General features: G+C 42.2%; 1 protein-coding gene across 1 annotated transcript; it reads left to right on the top strand.

Moving 5' to 3' along the window:
* The first annotated feature begins 1,234 nt into the window (after window positions 1-1,234).
* Window positions 1,235-22,627, top strand: Aldh9a1 (aldehyde dehydrogenase 9 family member A1). Its single transcript, XM_008848230.3, has 11 exons — window positions 1,235-1,461; window positions 3,520-3,665; window positions 6,634-6,763; window positions 7,680-7,814; window positions 8,327-8,523; window positions 9,357-9,497; window positions 12,340-12,528; window positions 12,746-12,833; window positions 16,392-16,533; window positions 20,013-20,125; window positions 21,898-22,627. Exons 1-11 carry the CDS (start codon window positions 1,281-1,283, stop codon window positions 21,990-21,992), a joined length of 1,557 nt encoding a protein of 518 aa, XP_008846452.1. The 5' UTR covers window positions 1,235-1,280; the 3' UTR covers window positions 21,993-22,627.
* The last annotated feature ends 224 nt before the right edge of the window (window positions 22,628-22,851 follow it).

The raw sequence follows: 22,851 nt of genomic DNA, 5'->3' as shown, positions 1-22,851 counted from the left end.
TGTCTTTCTGAGACACGGTCTCTCTGTAGCCCCAGCTGTCCTGGAACTCACTGTGTAGACCAGGGTGGCCTTGAACTGAGATCCACCTGCTTCTGGCTCCCAAGTGCTGGGATTAAAGGCGTGTGCCACCATGCCCGGCTCATAGCAACTTTTTGGACTAGGTAGAGTAAGAGCAAATTTGCTGTGAGCTTTCACAAAGCTGGGCCCCATCCAGCTCCTCGACATGAAAACTTAGTGACTTTTCTGAGTTAGTTTCCTGTTCACAACTTGGATGCTAAAATTGACCTTGTGGCATTTCCACTGAGGCATCTGTGAAAGTGCCACAGACTGGCTCCTAGTTCAGTATGTGCCTTTCTTTCATGGGGTTATTATGAGTTGATAAAAATATAAAGGGCCTTTCAACCTCCAAATCTTTCTCTCCACATATATGTGTATGTATGTTATATATAAATATAGATATAATATTAGCAATAAAAGCACAGGTAGGAAAGAGGGACAGATAGGTATCTGGGGGAAGGTTTTGCTGTCTTTATAGTCTGAGTTAGACCAACAGATGCCATGACCACATTTCTGAAACAAACATCAGAAGTGATGTAACAAATCAAAATGTGGCTGTTGGGCAGAATATTTTAAACAGGATTGTCTCATAAGATGAGCTAGTCTCTATACAAGTTAATGGCCATTCTTGCTCCACTAATTTGAGCTCCACAGTTGACCACCAAAGCCAGATGTTTCCATTCTGTTTCTGAAAGACAACAATAACAAAGGTAATCCTGACTTTGGTCTTGGTTGTTCTGAAGTGGACACTGCTGCTTCCATCTGAGGACTCAAATCTACGAATCTTAGCAGCATTGAAAGGGTTAACAATTATACAGAAATTGACCAGAAGAGTTGATTAAATTTGAAAATCACATCCCTTAATAATATGCTGGTGTTTTGGTAGGTAAAAGAAACAAGGGCTGTGAAGACCTGGTAGGCCCAGCAGAAGAAAATCTCATTGCCCTCCCTGCAGCGCCTTGGAGACTCTGGGGCTTGGCTCCATCATCTTGGCTAGTCCCGGATACTCGTCTGAGGGCTCTCAAGCCCCGGCCTCGCCTCAATCTCCCTTAGCTCTAGCGGGTCCAAGCTTCACCTGGGCCCTCGGTGGCCCTGCTCCCTGCCGTGGCTCCGCTCCTCCCAGTGGGCCCTTCTCACTGCCCACACCTCCCGCCGACCGCCCTCCCGTGGTCCCGCCCCTCCCGGGGCCCGTCCCAGGGAGGTCCACGCGGGGCGCGTAACAGATGCTCCTCCGGGTGGTTGGGGCTGCGCTGACTCCTCTCCTCGGTTCTCCCCGGCTTGCTGCGGTAGCCGCCATGAGCACTGGCACCTTCGTGGAGAAGCAGCCGCTCAACTACCGCGGCGGGGCCCGCGTGGAGCCGGTGGACGCCTCCGGCACTGAGAAGGCGTTTGAGCCGGCTACAGGTACCCGGACAGGGGCGGGCGGGGCGGGACGCGGCGGGCCCTCGGCCGCCGTGGGCTTCGGTCTCCAGCTCGTGCTCTCTGCAAAGGATTGCTGGATTGGTTAGCATCCGCGTGGGCTACAAAGTGGCGCTGACCCGGCTTCTGATTACGTAGGGGCAGGAAGGGGCTCGTGGGAAAGGGGGAAACCGTGGATGGTGTGGTGGGGTCCGGAGTGACTGCTGCAGCCAGAGCGGAGCGCAGAGTCCGCCCGGACGAAGCGATGGGTCCCTTAATTTTGAGAGCTGGGTCTGCAGGAACGTCTGCAGGCCGCGTGCAGAATACCAGGTGATTCTCTGATCACAGTGGCGCACTTGGCCTCTCACCTGGGTTGAGTTTATGATAAACGATTGACTTGGGAAAGGGAAACAAAACACCCTTTAGCTTTGCAGAGGACAGTTGACAAGAAAATGTAACTTGGGAAATGGCCGGTTACCATTGGCAGACTAGTAACTTATCCGTTACTTTTGCATAATTTCTACTGTTTGGCAGTGAGAACTTTCAGGATCCATACACAGTAAATTTGAAGTGTGCAGCATGGGCTTATTAAGTATAAACATACTGACGTTAGATCTCCATTATTCATTAATCCTCCCAAGTACTTAATGTATGCCGCAATAGGAGGAAGCGTTTTTTTAATTGGCCTTTTGGTTTGTTTTTGTGTTTGTTTTGCTGACTTTTGTGGAATATTTTGTTAAGAAAAATGTGAACGTTTTGTGTAAATCAGAGGAGCATGTGTAGCTGGAGCAATAAAACTGGATTGCCAGGGCGTAGAGAATTTAGAATTCAGCGTTGATTCTGCACGCTAAACGACAGAACCGGAAGTGGCCCGGAGTTCCTGCGAACTGTTCTTTTCACGAGGGGAAGTCGTTTCTCCGCCCCACCTCCCTGTATTGTGCCAAAGCAGAAAAGTTGCTTTTTCTTTTAATCGCCTGCAGTGTGTGTGATTTTCAGTCCTTGCCTTTACAAACTGACTATTCCAGTTTGTAATAGAAGTTACAGGTTTGTGAAATCTCAGGAATTCTTTGAGAAAAGAAGCCGTTGAAGAAATTTTGTTAGTAGGGTTAATTTGGGTTATAATCCTTGAGATAAAGACCTAGCAAAACGTACCTTTTCGTGTTTTGCCCAAGAATAGGGATAGGTAATGAAAGTTAGATTAAGAAAAGACTGTATTTTTTTTTAACTCGGAAAATAATTTTTTTTCAGGGATTTTATATATATATATATTATACACATATGTGTGTATATATTTCTGATATTACTGCTAATTATCCTTATTCATCAAGTGGTATGATAGACCCCACGTAGAACACCAATAAAGGATCAGTAAACAGCATTCCTCCATGGCCTGTGCTTCAGCTCCTGCCTCCAGGTTCCTGCCCTGAGTTCCTACCTTGGGATCACTGATGAACCGTGACCCTGGAGATGTAAGATAAATAAACTCTTTCTTCCCCAAGTTGGTACTGGTCAGAGTGTTTTGTCACAGCAATGAAGAAACAAACTAAGACAGACAGTATTGAGTGTTGCAAAATGATTCATAGAAGACTAATGTTAGTAAACTTTAAAACAGAGAAGGGCAAAGATTCTTAACCCTAGCTCATGGAGAGTTTAGGACTGCAGATTATTTCCATTCTGGAGAAGGATCTGCAACCCTTAGCAGACTCTAAAGGGATCCTTGATCACAAAAACCAGATTAAAAACTAAATGAGACCATGATTAAAAATAGTAAGTGGGGGTGGGTGGAGATTTGGGTCCTTGGTTAAGAGCACTTGCTACTCTTCCAGAGGACCTGAGTTCTGTTCCTGTCAACCATGGGGCGATTTACAACTGCCTCCAGATCCAGGGGACCAGCCTCTAGCCTCCTCACATACTTGCAGTCACCTGCACATACCCACACACACATATATAAATAAAATTAAAAAGTTTTTAGTGGGAAGGGAATCCCTAAGAGAATACTGATATGTGACAGTTCAAATGCATTGCAACCACTTGAGAGAAAACTGACTTTTCCCTTCTTTATAGGCCGAGTTATAGCTACTTTCACATGTTCGGGAGAAAAGGAAGTAAGTTTGGCTGTTGAAAATGCAAAGGCTGCCTTCAAAATATGGAGTAAAAAATGTGGGAGGGAGCGTTGCCAAGTCCTTTTAGAGGCTGCCCGAATAATAAAGGTGAGTGTTAATGTATTCCTGTCCAGAAACCTCTTACTTGCTCTGAGTGTTTTAGTGTAGCTAGACTTTGATACAACATTATGTTCCAAAGTTTCTATAACACAGATAAGCAGTCCCACCTTCCCATCTTGACATATAAAACAAGCTTTCATTGAGTACTCTGTAAGATCTTGCCTCTTAGCTATCTCCCTGGGCAGGTTTTCTTTTCTGATTTTTTTTTTTTTGTTGTTGTTGTTGTTTTCAGATGTAGTTTTCCTATAGTCCTAACTGGCCTGGAACTATGTAGGCCAGGCTGGCCTCAATCTCATAAAGATCCTCCTGCCTCTGCCGAAGTGCTGGGATTAAAGGCGTGCCCCACCACACCTAGCCTTCTACCCTATTTTTTGAGACGGAGTGTCTCACTGAACCTGGAGCTCATCAATTCAGCTAGGCTGGTTGGCCAAGGGGTTCTAAGGATCTGTCTCTGCCTCCTTAAGTGTTGGGGTTATAAGTACTGGTGCTGTCCCAACTGGCTTTATGTGGGTGCCAGTGACCTGAACACAAGTCCTCATGCTTTCGTGGCAGGCACTTTACTGACTCAGCCCTTTCCCCAGCTTTGCATGTTAATTAAAAAAAAAAGATTTATTTTTATTATTTATAATTTTGTGTGTGTGCACGTGCATGTGTATGCATGCATGTGAGTGCAGGTGTCTGTGGAGACCAGAGGTGTCAGAACCCCCTGGAGCTGGAGTTACATGTGTTTTTGAGCCATCTTATGTGGGTGCTGGGAACCAGACTCAAGAGCAGTATGTGCTCTTTAACTGCTAAGCGTCTCTCTAGTTGCCTCGTATTTCCTTTTTAATACATGCTTGTGTACTTTGTTTCTTTTTTTACTTTTCTTTCTGATATATAGCCTATCTTTTCCAGATTTGTTTTCTGCCTTAATTGCCTGGGAAGATTTTACAGATTAATAAATATCTTTCTTTAAAAAAGATGATGAAAAAAAAGATAATGAAATATTTAATACTTTTTTAAATTACTTATTATTTTTATTTTATGTATATGAGTGTATTGCCTGCATGTAGGTAACTGCACCTGTGACCTGCAATGCCTGCAGAGGACAGAAGAGGCCGTCGGATCCCCTGGAACTGGAGTTACAGACAGTTGTTAGCTGCCATGTGGGTGCTGGGCTCTGAACCCAGGTCTTATACAAGAACAGCTAGTGTTCTTAACTGCTGAGCCATCTCTCCAGACCTGAAATGTTTAATAGTCTTAATACCTTAAAGTACTAGATCTTTATTTCAGAGTTAGAAAAATCAGAGGATTAGACACCAAAATTTGAATCATGGAGATCTCTTGAGTATGGGGCTGTGGTTATTTATTTATTTTTGTCTTTTTGAGACAGGGTCTCCCTGTAGCCCCAGCTGTCCTGGAACTCACTACGTAGACCAGGCTGGCCTCGAACTCACAAAGGTCTGCCTGCCTCTGCCTCCCAAGCGCTGGATTTAAAGGTGTGCACCACCACACTGGACCAAGGCTGTGGTTATTTTGTGTGTGTGTGTGTGTGTGTGTGTGTGTGTGTGTGTTTTGTTTTGGTCATAAATATGAGAAACTGTGATGGGTCTGAGAGTAACGCAAATACCTATTTTCACACAGATCTATATACATAAATATCAGTGCACAGATATATCTTCTGATAGGACATATGAAACTTTTGAGCTTAGAGAATAAGGTTTATTATAACAATAATATGAGCAATATGTCAGTGGTTTTGGAGCCTTGCTCCCTACAGGGTGAGACCTAGGTATGACCTGTGCATGCAGTAGGTCTTCCCACAGGAGAGGAGTGTGTAAAGGCTGCTGGCACATCTGCACTTGCTTTTCTGGCGAGTGTAGAGATTGGTTGCTCATCAAGCAAGTCTCTAGGACAAGGGGGAAGGGTCACTGGCATTCTTGGAGTATAAACCAATGTCTTTAGGAACAGGAAGGACATAGCTCCAAAGGTCTCACTCTAGGGGAGAGTCTCTGTCTCCCATAACCTTTGCTCTTCAGTCAGCCTGCCTGATTTTTGATCAGAAAGCCTGGACTATGCAGAAATGTCCATGCACTTAAAGGAGGATTTTCTCCTGACAAAGCATTCTTCCTTATTGTTAAAGTTTTATTTCTTAAACTGGGTGTGGTAGTGCATGCCTTTAATCCCAGTACTTGGGAGGCAGAGGCAGGCCTGATCTACATATCGAGTTCCAGGCTAGCTGGGGCTACAGGGAGAACCTGTCTCAAAAAGACAAAAAAAAAAAATTTGTTAATTTGATACACCGAAGGTGATCATTTTAAGCCAATAATGGTTTTTAAGTTATCTTTTAAGTTGTCTTTTATTTTTTTTCTGCTGCATAAACAGGTTGGTTTGTTTCATCCTCTTTAAGAATTGGCTGCTGCTGGGCATGGTGGCACATACCTATAGTCCCAGCACTTAGAAGGCTAGAAGACCATGAGTTCAAGGTTAGCCTGGGCTACATAGTAGCAAGCCCCTGTCTCAACTCTCATCCCCAAAGTCCCCCCAAACAAAAATGAATTGACCTCTTTGTCATTAAGACGTAATTTTTTATTAGTTCTAAGTAATATATAATAGTACTTTTTTGCTGTGAAATCTCTGATATATTTTCCTTTTTCTATATAATTTCTCAAAGGACCATTCTCTGTTATCAGCTCAGATACATGTGCTATTTATACACATGCATATAACAATTCTTAAAATATTCTTTTTCTAACTGATGAGGTTGTACTCTTTGTATTTGTTACCTAATTGCCTCAAAGGAAGGTGAGAACTGCTCTTTAGCAACAGGTTTTTATCTCCCAATGCAGCAACACCATTCTGTTAGGTTTCATTTAGTGTTAGCCTTTTCTGTGCATAGAAATTGACTGATGTATTCTATTTAAGCATCAAATATGTTGAGACATCATATGTATTAAGTCCAGTCTTTTACCTACAGGAGCGGAAAGATGAAATTGCGACTGTGGAGACCATCAACAATGGCAAGTCCATCTTTGAGGCCCGACTAGACGTTGACACTTGCTGGCAGTGCCTGGAGTATTATGCAGGTCTGGCTGCATCCATGGCAGGTAAGCCTAGCATGGCCCTAGTTGACAAGAGGTCAGAAGAGCAGGGCTTGGGGATGAGGGGAAAAATTTGGAGATAAGACAGGCCTGGGTCAAAGCCTTGAGTTCATTAGTACCTGTTTGGGTGGCCTGAGAGTTACTTTATCATGTCTTAGCTAAGACAGATATGATAACAGCTAATTTCTTGCATTGTTTTAAGGATTAAATGCGATAGTGCATGAAAAGCACCTAGCATTGTATCTGAACTCTAGGCCAAACTGTTTTTTAAAAAAGTAGTTGCAAGAGTCCACATGTCATGTTTACCAGTGTTAGGTATTTAGCAAAACACTGATAATTCATAAAGTTCACAGCAAGGCCAGGAATGTATCTAAGTTGGTTGAGTACTTGCCTAGTACAGATGGGAGCCCTGGGTTCAATTCCCAGTACTGCATATATGGAATATGGGGTACACACTTGTAATCCTAGCATTCAAGGTGAATGTCAGAGGATCAGAATTTAAAGTCAGTCACTCTCAACTACATAGTTTGAGACCACCCTGAGGTAAATGAAACCCTGTCTCAAAAAAGAAAAAAAGCAAGGCCTTGTGGATCTCTGTGAGATCAAGGCCAGCATGGTCTAATTAGCAAGTTCCAGGCTAGGTGGGGCTACAGGGAGACCTGTCTCCAAGAAGGAAAAGAAAAGAAAAAAAAATGTTTACAGTAGTTCATGCTAGAGGCTGGGAGGACCTAGGTGGGCGAGCCAGCTGTCTGGGGTTTTAGGTCCTCAGACTTCTCTGCTGCTGAGTCCTCCCCTCATTTTGATTTACTCAGCAGAGCTCAGAAGATTCTTAGTGAATTAAATAAACAAGGATGAATTTGCACTGTGAAATTGTGGGGAGCACAGACCTGCATCATCATTCCTTACTCATGTTTTTCCCCAGGTGAACACATCCAGCTTCCGGAAGGGTCCTTTGGCTACACCAGAAGAGAACCACTTGGGGTGTGTGTGGGGATTGGAGCATGGAACTATCCCTTCCAGATTGCCTGTTGGAAGTCAGCTCCAGCTTTGGCCTGTGGTAAGAATGAGTGACTCCTGTGAGCTGTCCTTTCCCCCTTACTACAGACAGAAAGGCTCTGGGACAGTCAGAGCTTAGAGACTGCGGGTCCATTCCTGCTCTACCTGTTCTCCAAGGAGCTTACGGTTTAGCTTGTGCATACAGGTCATGTGTTGAGTTTCCATTTTTGCATTTATCTATTTATTTTTGACATCAGGTGTTGCTGTGTAGTTTAGGCTGACTTCAAAGTTGTTATCCTTCTGCCTCAGCCTCCTTAATGTTGGGATTAGAGGAAATGAAAGTTCCTGATCTTCAGTTTTAACTTCTATAAAATGAGACTGATTATCCCTACTTTGCACTGCAGTTGGAAACTTTTAAGCAATATATGTGCAACGGCCTACACATGTGAGGGACCCAGTGGAAGAATGAGATCTGTCTATTGTTAGTAATAGTTTGGGTCTAGAATTGGGAGACCAGGAGCTAGAATTGTTTGGTCTTGTCTAAGAGGATCACTTGTGTCTTGGTTTTTGCAGGTAATGCCATGATCTTTAAGCCTTCTCCCTTTACCCCTGTGTCTGCTTTGCTCCTGGCTGAGATCTACACCCAAGCTGGCATGCCTCCTGGGCTCTTCAATGTGGTGCAAGGTGGGGCTGCCACAGGCCAGTTTCTGTGTCAGCATCAAGATGTGGCCAAGGTCTCCTTTACTGGAAGTGTGCCCACTGGCATGAAGGTATGTGTGAAGCTAGTTTTGCTTAACACAAATGGCTGGGTCTGGCAAAGCCAGTACTGCCCAGTGCATGTTTTGGGGACTTCTCTTTGGACTTTTCCAACTTCTATTGAGAATGGGGCAGAAAATTGTACTGGTCTGAAGTTTCCTGTGGAAGTGTAAAGGGGAAGAGGGCACACGTCTGTACTGGGCCAAGTAGGGAAGAAGGCCTGCCCCCCTGTGTGAGATGATGTGTTTGAGGGAACCAGCCTGGGCTGGTGCTTCTCTTGTTTGGTGACTTAACTACCTTGTATATTAGAAAGGATGCTTTTTCAGGTTATTTCTGATTACTTTAAAAAAATATTTTTATTTTAAATTATGTGTGTTGTGTATGCATTTCTGTGTAGCTATGTGCTCCTGAATGCAGGTGCCCACAGAGGCCAAGGTGTTGGATCCCCTGGAACTGGGTTACAGGCAGTTGTGAGCCTCCATGTGAGTGCTAGGAATCGAACCCAGGTCCTCTGTAAGAACAACTCTCTCTCCAACCTTCCCATTCATTATTTTGACCTTAATTTGCATTCTGAGTTCTGACAGCCCTAAACAAAAACACAAAAAGAAGTCCTGGCTGTGAGAGTCCTGTGAATTGCCAGTGCGCTTTAAATGAACTACCAGTGCAGCATTTCATGTGCAGTCTCTGAATTTTCTTCAGCCTCCTGGCAGAGGCATCTTAAGTGGATGAAGGGCCAGATGAGAACAGGTTGTGGCCTTATACAGATCAAGTTTGACTTTATGGTTCAGGCTCAGTTGACCTAGCAAGCAGACTAACTTATACTAAATGTCTTGTTTTTTTCCATAAGATCATGGAGATGTCAGCCAAAGGAATCAAACCTGTTACCTTGGAACTTGGGGGCAAATCTCCTCTCATCATCTTCTCAGATTGTAATATGGAGAATGCTGTGAAGGGGGCACTGATGGCCAACTTCCTCACGCAAGGCCAGGTATGCCCTCCTCCTGGCTGGGGCTCCGTGTAACGTCATGTGCTGCAACTAGAAAGTTAGAAATACTTCCAGAACTAGAAATACTCTAAGGAGTTCCTGTGTACCTTTGAACCAAATTCCTCTGATAAGAAATTAACATATTTACTTTACCATTCTCTTTATCTGTCTATGCATTTGTAGACCGTTAAGTTTTCCCGAAGGATTTGACAGCAAGTTATAGACATAAGGCCCCTAACCATTTGATACTTCAGTGTAGCCAAAAAGCATATTATTTTACATAAGCACAACATACTTAGTACTATGTCAATGTTATTTTATTGATTTTACTGTTACTCAATCTGTAGCTCATTAAAAATTTGACCATTTGCTTGACTAACATCATTTTAGTAAGAGAAAGCAGCTTTCCTTTTCCTGGGACAAGATCCAGTTTGAAGGGACTGGGGCTGTAGTCGAGCAGAAGGACTCTTGTCTACGCTGCGTAAGGCCCCAGGTGTGCTCCCCAGGACCACAGAAATAAAAAATAAAACCAGAAGAGTCCAGTTGAGGGATCAAAGGCATGCGCCACCACGCCCAGCTTATTTCTTTTTTAAAAAATATTTTATTATTTTTATGTGTATGAGTGTATTGCCTGCATGTATTTTAAGTTTACCAGTGTTGTGCAGTGCCTGTGGAGATTAGAAGAGGGTGTAGGATCCCCTGGAACTGGAGTTAGGACAGTTGTTAGTGCCATGTGGGTGTTGGGAAATGAACCTGGATCCTCTGCATGAGCAGCCAGTGCTCTTAACTGCTGAGTCATCTCTCTAGCCCCCGTTGTTATTTCTTTAAAACATGCATATTAATGTGGCACAGTGCGATAATTTGATGCATATGTACAGTGTGTAATGATCTGAACAAACTGAAATAATTGGCATTGGTCACACTGTGAGTTGTGATTAGGTTGACGTTTTGAGACAAGGTCTCTGTGTAGCCCAGGCTGGCCTCAAATTCACAATCTTCCTACCTCAGTCTCTCAAGTGCTGAGATTACAAGCATATGTCACCATGCCTGGCTTTTCCTCTTTCTTTAAGTACGTCCTTATTTTCTGGCACATTGAAGTATTCTAGACCCATCTCTTTCCCTGACTGAACTCTGGAATAAGCTGTTTACCTAGGGGGCATGGTTTCAGTGGTATTTGGAACCCAAGATCTTAGCCTGGGGATGTAGCCCTGTGGTAGAGTGCTTGCCTAGCTTTCATGAGTTCTTGCGTTTAATCCCCAGCACTGCCAAGGAAAAGAAACCAAGGTCTTAGTGCAAGGCTCTTCATTGATCCTCTGGTGTTTGTGCTTCTCGGATCTCTCAGGCCAGGGCTAGGAATTGCATGTTTGTGTATGTATGTAGACACAGAGATACACACACATTTTTCTGCATCTATATTGATAAGTACAAATTCATGTAGGTACTTTCAAATTAGTTTGGCCTTCTCCCTTTCTGTGTTTCTAATTTTCTTTTTTGGCTGTAACAGATGTTTTTTGATTTATTTTTATTTTATGTATATGAGTGTTTTGCCTACATGTATGTGAGTGCACCCATGTCGTGCAATGCTTGAGGAAGCCAGAAGAGTGGGATTCCCCTAGAATTGGAGTCATCAGACTGGAATTGGACAGTCATCAGCCGCCACGTGGGTGCTGGGAATGGAACCTGGGTTGTCAGCAAGAACAGCCAGCACTCCTAACCACTGAACCTTCTCTCCTGCCCTGACAGTAACAGATTTGACCCTTATTATCCACAATATATTGAATTTCTCGGTCCTAGAATACCACTGTGAAAAATAAACCTTCTAGTTAAATGTTTAGGATATTTTATGGTTCTTTTTGCTTTAGCCTATAGGTATAGACAAAGTGCTATGTTTAAAAGTTACTTGGGTCAGTTTCTTCCACCCTTCCCCTGCTTTCAGTATAGTTATGATGCTCATATAAAACAAAGAAACCAGTTTCTTTACTTTTTTTTTTTTGAGACAGGGTCTCCCTGTAACCCTGACTGGCCTGGAACTTGTTATGTAGACCAGGTTGGTCTTGAACTCACAGAGATCTGCCAGCCTCTGCATCCCAACCTGTTCCATTCCCTCCTTTTGCCCTATTCCCGTCCAGCTCCCATTCATAGACAGTTCCATTTGTTTCCGCTTTTTTCCTTTCCTGTGGTGCTTTTTGCACAAATGATCAAATACTTGGATATTTCTTACTTCCTCTTCTTTCTTATATAAAAAGTAACAGGTTAGAGGCCCCCTTTCTCACGTTATATATCCTGAAAATCACCAAATTTAGTTTCATAGGGATCTTGTATTTCTAGTCTTTGTTTTCTATTCTATTGTATGTGTGGTATTTTAATAGTATTCATGTTTATTTCTGTGGGAAGGACTAAATAGTGATTATTTGTAATTTTAGTAACCCTGGTTAAAATACTCAGTTTTTAAATTTAGGCTTAATACTGCAGCTCTTAATCTAGTCCTACTTTTCGGTCTACTCCTTCCTCCCTCTTCAGATACCCAGCCAGATTGAGCAGCTGATAATGCAGGATAGAAGAGGTTCTGAGTCATGTGGCTCTACTAATAATCTTTTTATTTATTTTTTTGTCTTTTTGAGACAGGGTCTCCCTGTAGCCCCAGCTGGCCTGGAACTCATTATGTAAACCAGGCTGAGCTTGAGCTCACAGAGCTCCGCCTGACTCTGCCTCCCAAGTGCTGGAATTAACTGGCTGGGAACAAGTTTTAGAAAGGAAGATATCCTTAAAAATGTGTCATGACTCTTTGAAAGTTACTATTTTTCTCCTTTTCTTCCCTTACATATTTATATCTTGTGTCCTTTAGGTTTGCTGTAATGGCACAAGAGTATTTGTGCAAAAGGAAATTATTGATAAATTTACAAAAGAGGTTGTGAAGCAGACCCAAAAGATAAAACTTGGAGACCCCCTCCTGGAAGATACAAGGATGGGTCCGCTCATCAACCGCCCACATCTGGAGCGAGTCCTTGGGTTTGTTAAATTGGCAAAGGAGCAGGTGAGAAATTAATGGAAGCTGGGCAGGGCATTATTATGGTTCCTTCTTGGAGCCCTCTTTTAATTAACATTCTTTGGCAGTTAGTGTCCCTGAGTGATGTCCTGCTTAGGGAGGGGAAGTGCTGTCTGCATTTGTTTGGGCTCCATTTTACCTTTCAGGAATGCATATGGGGTTGTGTGCTCAATATAGAAGATGCCTTCTTTCTGTTTTCACTCAGGGTGCTAGTGTGCTGTGTGGTGGAGATCTGTATGTACCCAAGGATCCCAAATTAAAAGAAGGATATTACATGACACCTTGCATTTTAAGTATGTATTATTCTTGTTTGCTTCTAGCTGGTTTGAATTAAATAGGTAGAAATGAATATTTATGAAATATGTAGATAGATAAAGCAAGGGTTAGCATATCATGTTTTCACTACCCAGGTTTAAGAAGTAGAAGTACTTCATTACTTTTGAAGCCTCCTAGGTGCCCCACCTCTAGGGCAACCATATGTATTGGTTTACCCGAGACACCTGTTCTGGAAACAAGGAGCAAAAAAATATATATTAAAAGAGAAACAATCCGCAAGTAGGCTGTCATATCCCTAGACAAATGTAATTTCTGTGTGCAAAATATGCATCTTTAAATTTATAGACAAGTTTCCCAGTCACCACACATCAAAGAAGCTTCTTTTTCAAGAGAGATAATTACAGAGTTCCACAACTGGTCACACACAGAGATTGTCTGTGAATTGCCCAAGCCTAAGTGGCACATCTAAGATATAACCTCTACACCCAAGACTCATGGAACATAGAACAAGGGATGAAGAGAACATTAATGCATCTTTCAGCTCTCATCAATGAAGCTCCCTCATGTAACAGAGGTCCAGGAATGCAAAAGGCCACAAATGACCAAAATGTAGAGAATAAGAGTCTTCAGAGTATGGATCCTTGGACAGGGCTCCTATATTAAAATTCACCCACCCAGGGCTCAGGGACCATTGTGGAAGAAGGGGCAGAAAGATTGTAAGAGCCAGGGAGGAGGTGCATGACCATATGGAAATAGTCCTACAGGTTCCTGGGACTCTTCTCATAGAAACCTACATCAGTGGTGTTAGCATGCACAAGACCCATGCAAACTTAAGCAGACAAAAACCCAGCACAGAGCTGTGGAAATGAACAGCAGGCCTCAATCTTAGTTGAAGAATTATTGGCAGCTAATAACTGCTGGGTGAGGAAGAGTTGGACTTCTTAAAGGGAGGGATTCTAGATAGGCTGACTAGATCCCAGTGGTTGAACTTGGACTGAGGGACATCTGGGGATGCTAACTTTACATGATAGGTCTTAACACAAATGACAGAAGGTATGAACTCCAGTGTGTGTGAAGGGCTGTGGGAGGGTCCCAAAGGGCCATGCAACATAAAGATGATTGTATGAAATACACAAAAAATTCAATAAAAAATTTAAAAATATGGTAATGATTCCTTGGTAACATAAGGAATGCTTTCCGTTTGAACTATAGAGTAGCAATGTAATAAAACCAATTTGTTTGATGTAATTTAATAAATTTAGTACATGTTTCATTCTTAAAACTCTGGATAGTCAAGTATACATGGTCATCCCACTCAAAGCCATTTGCTTCCCTCCTGTCTCAGGGACCCACTGCTTTAAACATCAGTTTTATCAATCTCATCACAGCGTGTGTCAGGATCACCTATGAAAACAGTGTTTTGTAGGCTGTAAGCAGTTTATCTATAGGTTAAATCATGTAGCATAATCCTTACTATTGGCCAACTAAGCTAATTTTGCCTCTGGCTGGGTAGATAATGATATCTTTCTTGGGACCTGATGAAGTCTAACTTAAAGAAATATCAACTGATGTTTAAAAGGTGTGAACCTAACATCCTTACCATGGAGTAAGTTAATAGTAGCAAAGGAGTAATGAATCGGAAAAGCTTATAATATGTGTTGTTAAGTGAAATCTATGGTATTACCCCAAATCTGTTAAAGAGTAGATAAAGCACAGGCAAAGGAAGGAACAGTGCGTCATAATATGGTACTCGTAGATTTCTCTGCGTGCTGGGATTATAGGTGATTTTTGTTATGCTTTGTACATTTCTGAATAGTATAGACTTTCTGCCAAGAATGTGTATTTTATAATTAGGTTTTAAGCAAACTGAAGCAAGGCAGAGAAGAGGGAGCTAACTATTCCAGTGACACTGAAAGCTGGCATGTGGTCTAATGCATGTGTATCACTTAGAAAACCTAGGAAGGCAGATTCCTGGTCCCTGCCCCCAGATCTCTGAGTGTCACTCTTAGCACCTGGGGCCTAGAGATAGGCATTGTAATAAACCCACAATTCATCTTTAGGCACATTAAAGTTTAGTAATTAGTCCTTAGTTCAAGGTCTGTGGAGTGAAGTGTGTGCTAAATAGGAACCTTCCTGTTCTTCCATGTCACCTGCTCTGTTTTATACCCACATCCCCACTGTGGAACTCATTGCCCACAGAGCCCAATTATGTTACCAACTTTGTAAGCTGATACAGTATTTTCTGAGTTGATTAATTAATCGTTTTGAGTGATTAAATAAAAAATTTAAGTGAATTACTAGTTTTCAAAGAATTAGAACACAGCTATTTGTAAACACAATCTATTGTTTATGTTGAAGACAGTACAGGTGCCTTATATACCCAGACTTGCAGGTAACCAATGTGCCATCCTCTCAAGAGGTTTTAGAATTGTCATCTTTGTAAATATGTGAGTTGTTGATTTTTAGACATTGGCTAATGAAAAGCCAGGGTTTATAGTAGGATTCCAAAACACTTTTTCATCCTCTATGTTATTTACATGTGTAAAACTACCTTGTAACCAACATTTCTCACTCTGAAGGGATTGCCAAAATTCAGGCAAGCTGCTCTTCGGGTAGGGCACATTTAAATGCACCTCCCTTTACAGATCCCTGGGACTCAGTACTGGAGCTTCGCTAGATATGCATAATTACAAGTCAGGTGTGAATTAAACGCATTTTAGGGAGTTAGCTATTTGAAGGACATTTGGTACTTTTTTTTTAGCAAATATATTTTCATTTATTTTTAAATTTTTAAAAAAATTTTATTTTTATTTTATGCGTAAGCATGTATTGCCTGCATGTAGGTAAGTGCACCCATGTCGTGCAAGGCCTGTGGAGGTCAGAAGAGGCTGCCAGATCCCCTGGGACTGGAGTTACGGACACTTGTTGGCTTCCATGTTAGCTGGGATTCAAACCTGGGTCTTTTGCAAGAACAGTCCGTGTTGTTAACCGCTGAGCCATCTCTCCAACCCCACAACATTATTTCTAATTATACCACAGAATCCATGCCATCTCTCCAGCCCCACAACATTATTTCTATTTATAATTATACCACAGAATCATTGAAAAAATTGTGTGACATTACATATAGTTTTGCATCATTTTCAGTGACTTTTGCCGTGAGCATTACTTACTGTTTTTCTTCAAAAGCATTGCTTTTAGAAACATCCTAAAAGCTTATTGGGATGTATGTAGTTTTTGTGGTCATTTCCTCTGTTTGGGGTGTTTTGTTTGTTGCTTCCTGCTTTCACTGTTATAAATGTATTGCACATACCTTTATAAGTAAATATTTCCTTCATTAGATATTTCTTTATGAATTCTGAAAGGTAGCTTTAGAATTATACAAAGGCTGACTAATACATATCATTGAATTGCCACACAAAAAGGAAGGTCTAACCTATATTCACAGTGGCATAGCCTGTTGAATTGGTTTTTTTAAAGCTACGAGCCTCACTGTTTACTGCACGCAGTATGTTTTTGGGTATATGAGATAATGCTCTGCTCACTGCCATTGTTTTTATTACGAATGTTGGCAGCTAATTGCAGAGATGATATGACCTGTGTGAGAGAGGAGATCTTTGGGCCAGTTATGTCCATTTTATCATTTGACACTGAAGCCGAAGTTCTGGAGCGGGCCAACGATACCACTTTTGGACTAGCAGCTGGTGTCTTTACCAGGTACGTGGATCAGCACACCCACAGCGGCTTGGGAAGGGATACTATATCTCCTTGGATATGGAGTTGATGTTGTTCCTCCCTAGAGTTTGTCCCTTTGGAGCCATCACTATGTTCTGTTTGCTTCTGTTTGTTTATTTTGTGGTGCTGAAGATCAGACTGAGCCACCCCTTACCTGTTTGCTTCAGCTTAATTCAGAAGATGCCAAAGTAGCACCTTGTAGTTTGCCCTGAATGGCCAGAGGACCCTGCCATGGAGTTCAGATTGAACTCTAAACTAAACTTTGTTCATAAAAATTCTGCTTTCGTTCATTCATTGTATAAATATTTAAGGTTGGGATCTGTGTAAAGCATTGGATTAGATAACTATTGAAAATACATTAAGGAATTTAATCTTTAAATACAAGATTTTAGTGCATTGTAGTAGTTCCTAATTGGGATGTGTTGTGACTCAGACTTTGTGTGTGTGTTGGATATTTTGGATGTTCCAATTTTAAATACTTTGTTGTGACTCACATTTGTACATAAATTTTAGCAGCTGTATTAGAGAAAAGAATTGGTTTTAGAGTAACCGTCTTTGAAAACAAGCTGGATGCCGTAGTACATGCCTGTAATTCCAGCACTTGGAAGGCTGAGGCAGGAGGATTATGAGTTTGAGACCAGCCTGGGCTACATAATAAGACCCTGACTCAAGAAAAAAAAGAAAAAGAAAATAGAATATGACCACAGATTTCTTGACTTTTACAAACTGGTTAGTCGTTGGCGGTGGGAAAGGAGTTCTTCTCATCTAAGCACTAATCAGGCCTGACTGCTCAGCTCTGAGATCAGACACATGCAGGATGGTGTGGCTGTAGACTAGAAGGCTCTGGGGATTGTGCTGTTTGCGTGGCGATACCAAGGTCAAGTATTGTGTGACTTTGTGGTCAGACACTTAGGAAGGAAGGCCCAGGTTTTCCTTCCATGGAAGGACACTTGATCCTCATGCAATTGCTTCCCTTTGAGCTCTGAAGAAAAGACTGGGACTCTGCTTTGCAGAGTTGGAGATGGAGTGAGTTAATAGTGCTCTTGCCTTTTTTCTTTCTTTCTTTCTTTTTTTTTTTGTGCTAGTGATGATTAAACATAGGACTTTGCACATGCTGATCCATAGCTTCGGCATCCCCAGCCCTCTTTTTTGCTTTTTATGTTGACGTAGGGTCTTTAAGTTGCCATGGCTGGCCTTGACCTAGTTCTATATAGCTCAGACAGGTCAATTCACATTTATTTGTTTTGTGTGTATATGTATGCTGGGAGTGGGGGGATGGGAGGGCCAGACATACCATTGTGAGCTTGTGGTCAGAGAACAGCCTGTTGGAGTTGGTTCTCCTACCACCATGTGGGCCCTGAGGATGGAACTCAGGTCATCAGACTTGGCAGCAAGAACTTTTACTTGCTGATCCATCTCACTGGCCTAGAGCTTGAGTTTTGGATCCTGGTGCCTTAGCCTCCCAAGTAGTGGGGATTACAGGCCTTTGAGTGCTCTTGCTTTACTTTGCTGTGTCCTTACAGGCAAAAGTCCAACCACAGGGACAGTAATCCCAGTATGTTGCTCCTTTTTTGCTTTTTAAACACTTTTACTATGGTAAATCAAACAATTCACTAATTTCAGTGTTTTCTAGTAAGATCACAGTGTTCTGAAACTGTTACATAGTGTGGTTTTAGAATATTATCTCAAGAAGAAACTGTTCCCCATTCCAGTCCTCCCCAGGCCCACAGCCATGGGTCTGTTTTCTGTCCCATTGTATTTGCCAGTTCTGAACATTTTGTATAAATGCAATCATATGAAAATGCATCATACAACATGCCCTTTTCTGACTGTTTTTTTCTTTTTGAGACAGGCTCTCCCTGTAGCCCCAGCTGTCTTTGAACTTGCTGTGTAGACCATGCTGGCCTCAAACTCAGAAAGATCTGCCTGCCTCTGTCTCCCATGTGCTGGGATTAAAGGTGAACACCACTATGTTGAGCCTGTTATTCATATTTTTAAGGTTCAAACCTTAAAACGAACATGTTGGGACATGTATCACTTCTTTATTCTTACCCTGTTTTCCATTGTATGGATAGACCATGTTTTTTGCTCATTTTTATCTTTTGATTGACACCTGTTGGTTTCTACTTTGTTTGTTTGCTATGAATGATGTCACTCACATTCTTTGAGGCTTGGTGTGAACATATACTTTCATTTTAATTGAGTGTATGCCTAGGAGTGAAATTGCTGAGTCATAACTTTTAACTTTTTTTTCTTTTGGGGGGGCAGAACAGGGTCTTCCTGTAGCCCCAGATGGAACTTGGTATGTAGACCAGGCTGGCCTCAGTCTCACAGAGGTCCACTTGTCTCTGCCTCCCAAGTGCTGGGGTTGAAGGTGTGTGCCACCCTGCTTGGCATTACATTTAACTTTTTGAGGAACTGCTATCTGTTTGCCCAAAAGATGGCTTGAATGACTTAACTCTCACTCACAGCATATAAAGTTTCTAATTTCAGGCATAGATTCCTACAAGTTTTCTTTTGACCTCCACATGCACTGTGGCATTCATGTGTCCCCTTCCCACTACAATAACTTTTTTTTAAAGTTTTTAATTTCTCCACATCTCCATCAGCCCTCCTAGTCATCTGTTCTTTCAATTTTAGTTGTCCTGGTGTGAACTTGTATTTCACTGTGGTTTTGGTTCATGTTTTGGTGGACTTTTTCCCCCATTTTTGTCTGTTACTTCTGGGATTATATTTAAGGAGGCTTTGTCTAATCCAGGGTCTCTTTTTGAGGGTCTGTGCTCCAAGTGAGTGGATATTTGTGTAGGGTATAAGAAGATGCTCCAGCTGGGCATAGTGGTACAGGCCTTTAATCCCAGCACTCAGGAGGAGAGGCAGGCGGATCTCTGAGTTCCAGGACAGCAAAAGCTATACAGTGACACCCTGTCTCAATACCCCCTCCCCTGCCTCCATTTTTATCCCTCTGTATATACGTGTTCTCACATTGCTTTAGATTTTTTTCTCCCCATTGAATTACTTTGGCACACTTGTTGCTGCATTTTTTATAGATTCCTATTAGATGAGACTATAAATCCCATCTGTGTGTATTTTGCCTGAATGATAAAAATGTTTTAAATATTTTGAAGAAAGGGGCTGGAGAGATGGCTCAGTGGTTAAGAACACTGGTTGTTCTTGCAGAAGACCCGGGTTTGAATCCCAGCATCCACATGGCAGCTAACAACTGTCCGTAACTCTAGTCCCAGGGGATCCGACAGCCTCTTCTGACTTCCGTGGGCATTGTACAACACGGGTGCAGTTACCTACAGATGCAAGCAATGCACACATACACATAAAATAAAAAAAAATTTTGAAGAAACAAAAATTTGGCAAGACTTGAGGATTCTTAGAGCCAACAGCCTCTTTCTTCTAACAGTGTAGCTTGAGAAGCCATGAATAACCACTGTTAATGTTTTCCTTTGCAGGGATATCCAGCGGGCTCACAGGGTGGCAGCCGAGCTTCAGGCTGGAACCTGCTACATTAACAACTATAATGTCAGCCCAGTGGAGTTGCCTTTTGGTGGATATAAGAAGTCAGGTGAGGAGGCAGGAAATGTGAAAACAAACCCAATTTCCAGGGATCCCATCCTAACCAGTACTGATACACCAGTGTTCCTAAGCCTGTCTGTGTATTAGCATCGCCTGGGTAAAGTCCATGGAGTCCCAGTCCCACTGGTTGGTCTCTAGGAATTCAGGCCAGGCATTTCAGTGGGTTATACACCAGGCATTCTGGTGTGTAGCATGGCTTGTGAACTGCTGATCCACATCTCAAGAAGGTTTATCTTGAGGGTAGCACTACTTTTTCTTTAGAGTTTGTGATTGCTGGGAGCACTCTCACTCCTCCTGAGGCTCCACACACACCTGACCATCATTAGAGCTTAGGCAAGGTATTGAAAGCCATATCTAAGAAAGCTGCTATTGATTGGTTGTCTCTGTTGGCCAAAATTCATAAAACCTCTTAATTTAACATTCAGCATAATTCTAGTCATCATTTCTGTTCTGGATGGCTCCCTAAGCCACTGCTCTCTCATTTCAGTCAGACATGTGTCACCATAGTGAGATATGTGTAAGTCTAGTATGTCAGGGGTTGAGACAGCAAAAATATAACCATTACTTTGAAGTTCTTTCTTTGGAGTTTGGTACTTCCAAATATTCATTAATTCTACATACTTTTAAACTGAAAATTGATTTGAACACAATTCTGAGAGTCCAGCCCCTGGTCTTCGGACAATATTTACAGCCACCTTCATGTTGGTGAATATATAAACTCTTGACAAATACTGATGTGATAGTGGTTGTTGACAGTCCTGTTTGGTACTTAGCATTATCCTGGTATTCTCTAACAACATTCCACTAGCTGTCTTCATTCCAGTGGGGGACACAGAGGAGATATACACATGGGTAGATGCAAGAGGGAATCAAGGTACATTTTATTAATAGCTTTCAGTACAGGGCTTGAGCGTTGAGGGCCCAGAGACCAGTTTTCATCCTCTTGGAGCCAGGTCTGCCAATGTGGGATGAAAAAGAAAGATGGTGAGATATACAGATTGCCTGGCCTGGTATCTTAGCCAGCTGTGAGCTTGGAGGACTTGAAAACAAGATTTCTGGTCCTTTCTTGCTTGCTTACAACAGAAAGGCCAAGCACGGCATGTTATCCCTTTAACAGTAACGCTATTCATTAGGGACTGGGCTGTGTCTGGGGTTCTGAGTAATCAAGGAACCTGAAGGAGATTGTTCCCACATGCACAGAGGTTACTAAGCTTGATAAATAGAGTTGCATTTTAAATGAACACCACTTTTTAGAGTTGTCAGGTTGATTCTTATAGAGGCTGCTTTAGCACTTTTAACATGTGATGCTTTGTTTGTTTCGAGACATAGTCTTAGTGTATCCCAGGCTGGCCTCGAGCTCTCTATATAGTGAGGAGGATGACCTTGAACTGAACCTTCTGCTTCCATGTCCATCCAGTGGTGGGATTACAGGCATGTGACACAACACCCAGGTTATTCGGTGCCAGGGATTGAACCTGGGACTTCGTGCATGCTAGGCTCCAGCCTTTAACATGTTTTTCAGATGCTCACCTAGAATAGCACACACCTGAGATTAGGATTCATATTGATTGATAAGAAATGAGACCTGTGTAGTTTCCTGTCCTCTTTTCATAGACCAGTGGGTTATACTTCTGCCCCTTGCTCCACAGAAGTACATAGACTTAGGACTGATTACCACCTGGATAAGCAGTGCCTATCTTTGAATCCGTGTGTGGCTTCAGACAGTCGAGGTTACAGCTCACCATCTTCTTTTCCTTTCAGGATTTGGCAGAGAAAATGGCCGGGTGACGATTGAGTATTATTCACAGCTGAAGACGGTGTGCGTGGAGATGGGCAATGTGGAATCTGTTTTTTGAAAACGTGCGGTGGAGCCTGTACCTGTGGCCAGGCTGTGGAATGAGTGGACTGTTGTGATGGTGACTGGGTAGCGTCTGAAATCCAGGCTTTGGGCCATTCGGGATGAGGGAATGGTCAGGGTTGTCCTCCATCTTGGAGTCACCTTCCTAATTGAAAATATGTGCAAGTGCCTTTCAGACACTAACCAAGGAAGCAGTGCTGTTCTTCCAAGCAGGTTTCTTTTAAACGCCAGCAGCACACTGACCAGAGAACAGGCAGGCCAGGATTGTGCTTCTATGCATTTGAGCCACTAACATTGTTAATTTCCTAGCTCACTTTAAAGAACTTGTTCCTTTGAAGGTTCCTGACAGAATCAAAAATGCCTTTTGTTCATTGAAAAGTTTTGAAAATTTCTTAAAGCTTTTAGTTCGAGACAGAAAAATTCTAATTACTTATGGAAAACATGTATGTGATTCATTGACATTTTTAAAGCAGTATTCTTTTGGGTCAGTGAGATAGCTCAGTGGGTAAAGATACTTGTAATGCAAGCCTGATGACCTGAGTTTGATTCTGAGAACCAACATAAAGGTGGTGCATGCTCCATCCTCATATCATACATACAATAATAATAAAATTCTGAAGAAAAAACCCCAAACCCTGTATTCTTTTGTCATTTTATTGAGAAAGCTAACAATCTGGATAGAGAGGGCAACAGATTGGGTCAAAGTTTATCTTAGTAAATGCTTTGATTCCATTATTTCCATAGAAGACATACCTCTGGTCCTTGAACTGCAGCCTGCTCTCTTACAGTAGAAGAGAAGGCTTTTGAATTACATGAATTATTTTTATGTAACTGTGGCATAGTGAAATTAAAATAAT

The sequence above is a fragment of the Nannospalax galili genome, unplaced genomic scaffold (genome assembly GCF_000622305.1).
Source record: "Nannospalax galili isolate Female #2095 unplaced genomic scaffold, S.galili_v1.0 scaffold383, whole genome shotgun sequence".
Classification (NCBI taxonomy): domain Eukaryota; kingdom Metazoa; phylum Chordata; class Mammalia; order Rodentia; family Spalacidae; genus Nannospalax; species Nannospalax galili.
The sequence above is the reverse complement of the archived record's forward strand: the minus strand, read 5'-3'. Positions and strand labels throughout refer to the sequence as shown.

Excerpts from the sequence above, each read along its gene's own strand:
- Aldh9a1 (XM_008848230.3), top strand. The coding sequence starts at position 1,281 with ATGCTCCTCCGGGTGGTTGGGGCTGCGCTGACTCCTCTCCTCGGTTCT. Across the intron at positions 16,534-20,012 it reads GCAGCTGGTGTCTTTACCAG|GGATATCCAGCGGGCTCACA; the intron begins GTACGTGGATCA and ends TTTCCTTTGCAG. Across the intron at positions 20,126-21,897 it reads TGGTGGATATAAGAAGTCAG|GATTTGGCAGAGAAAATGGC; the intron begins GTGAGGAGGCAG and ends TTTTCCTTTCAG.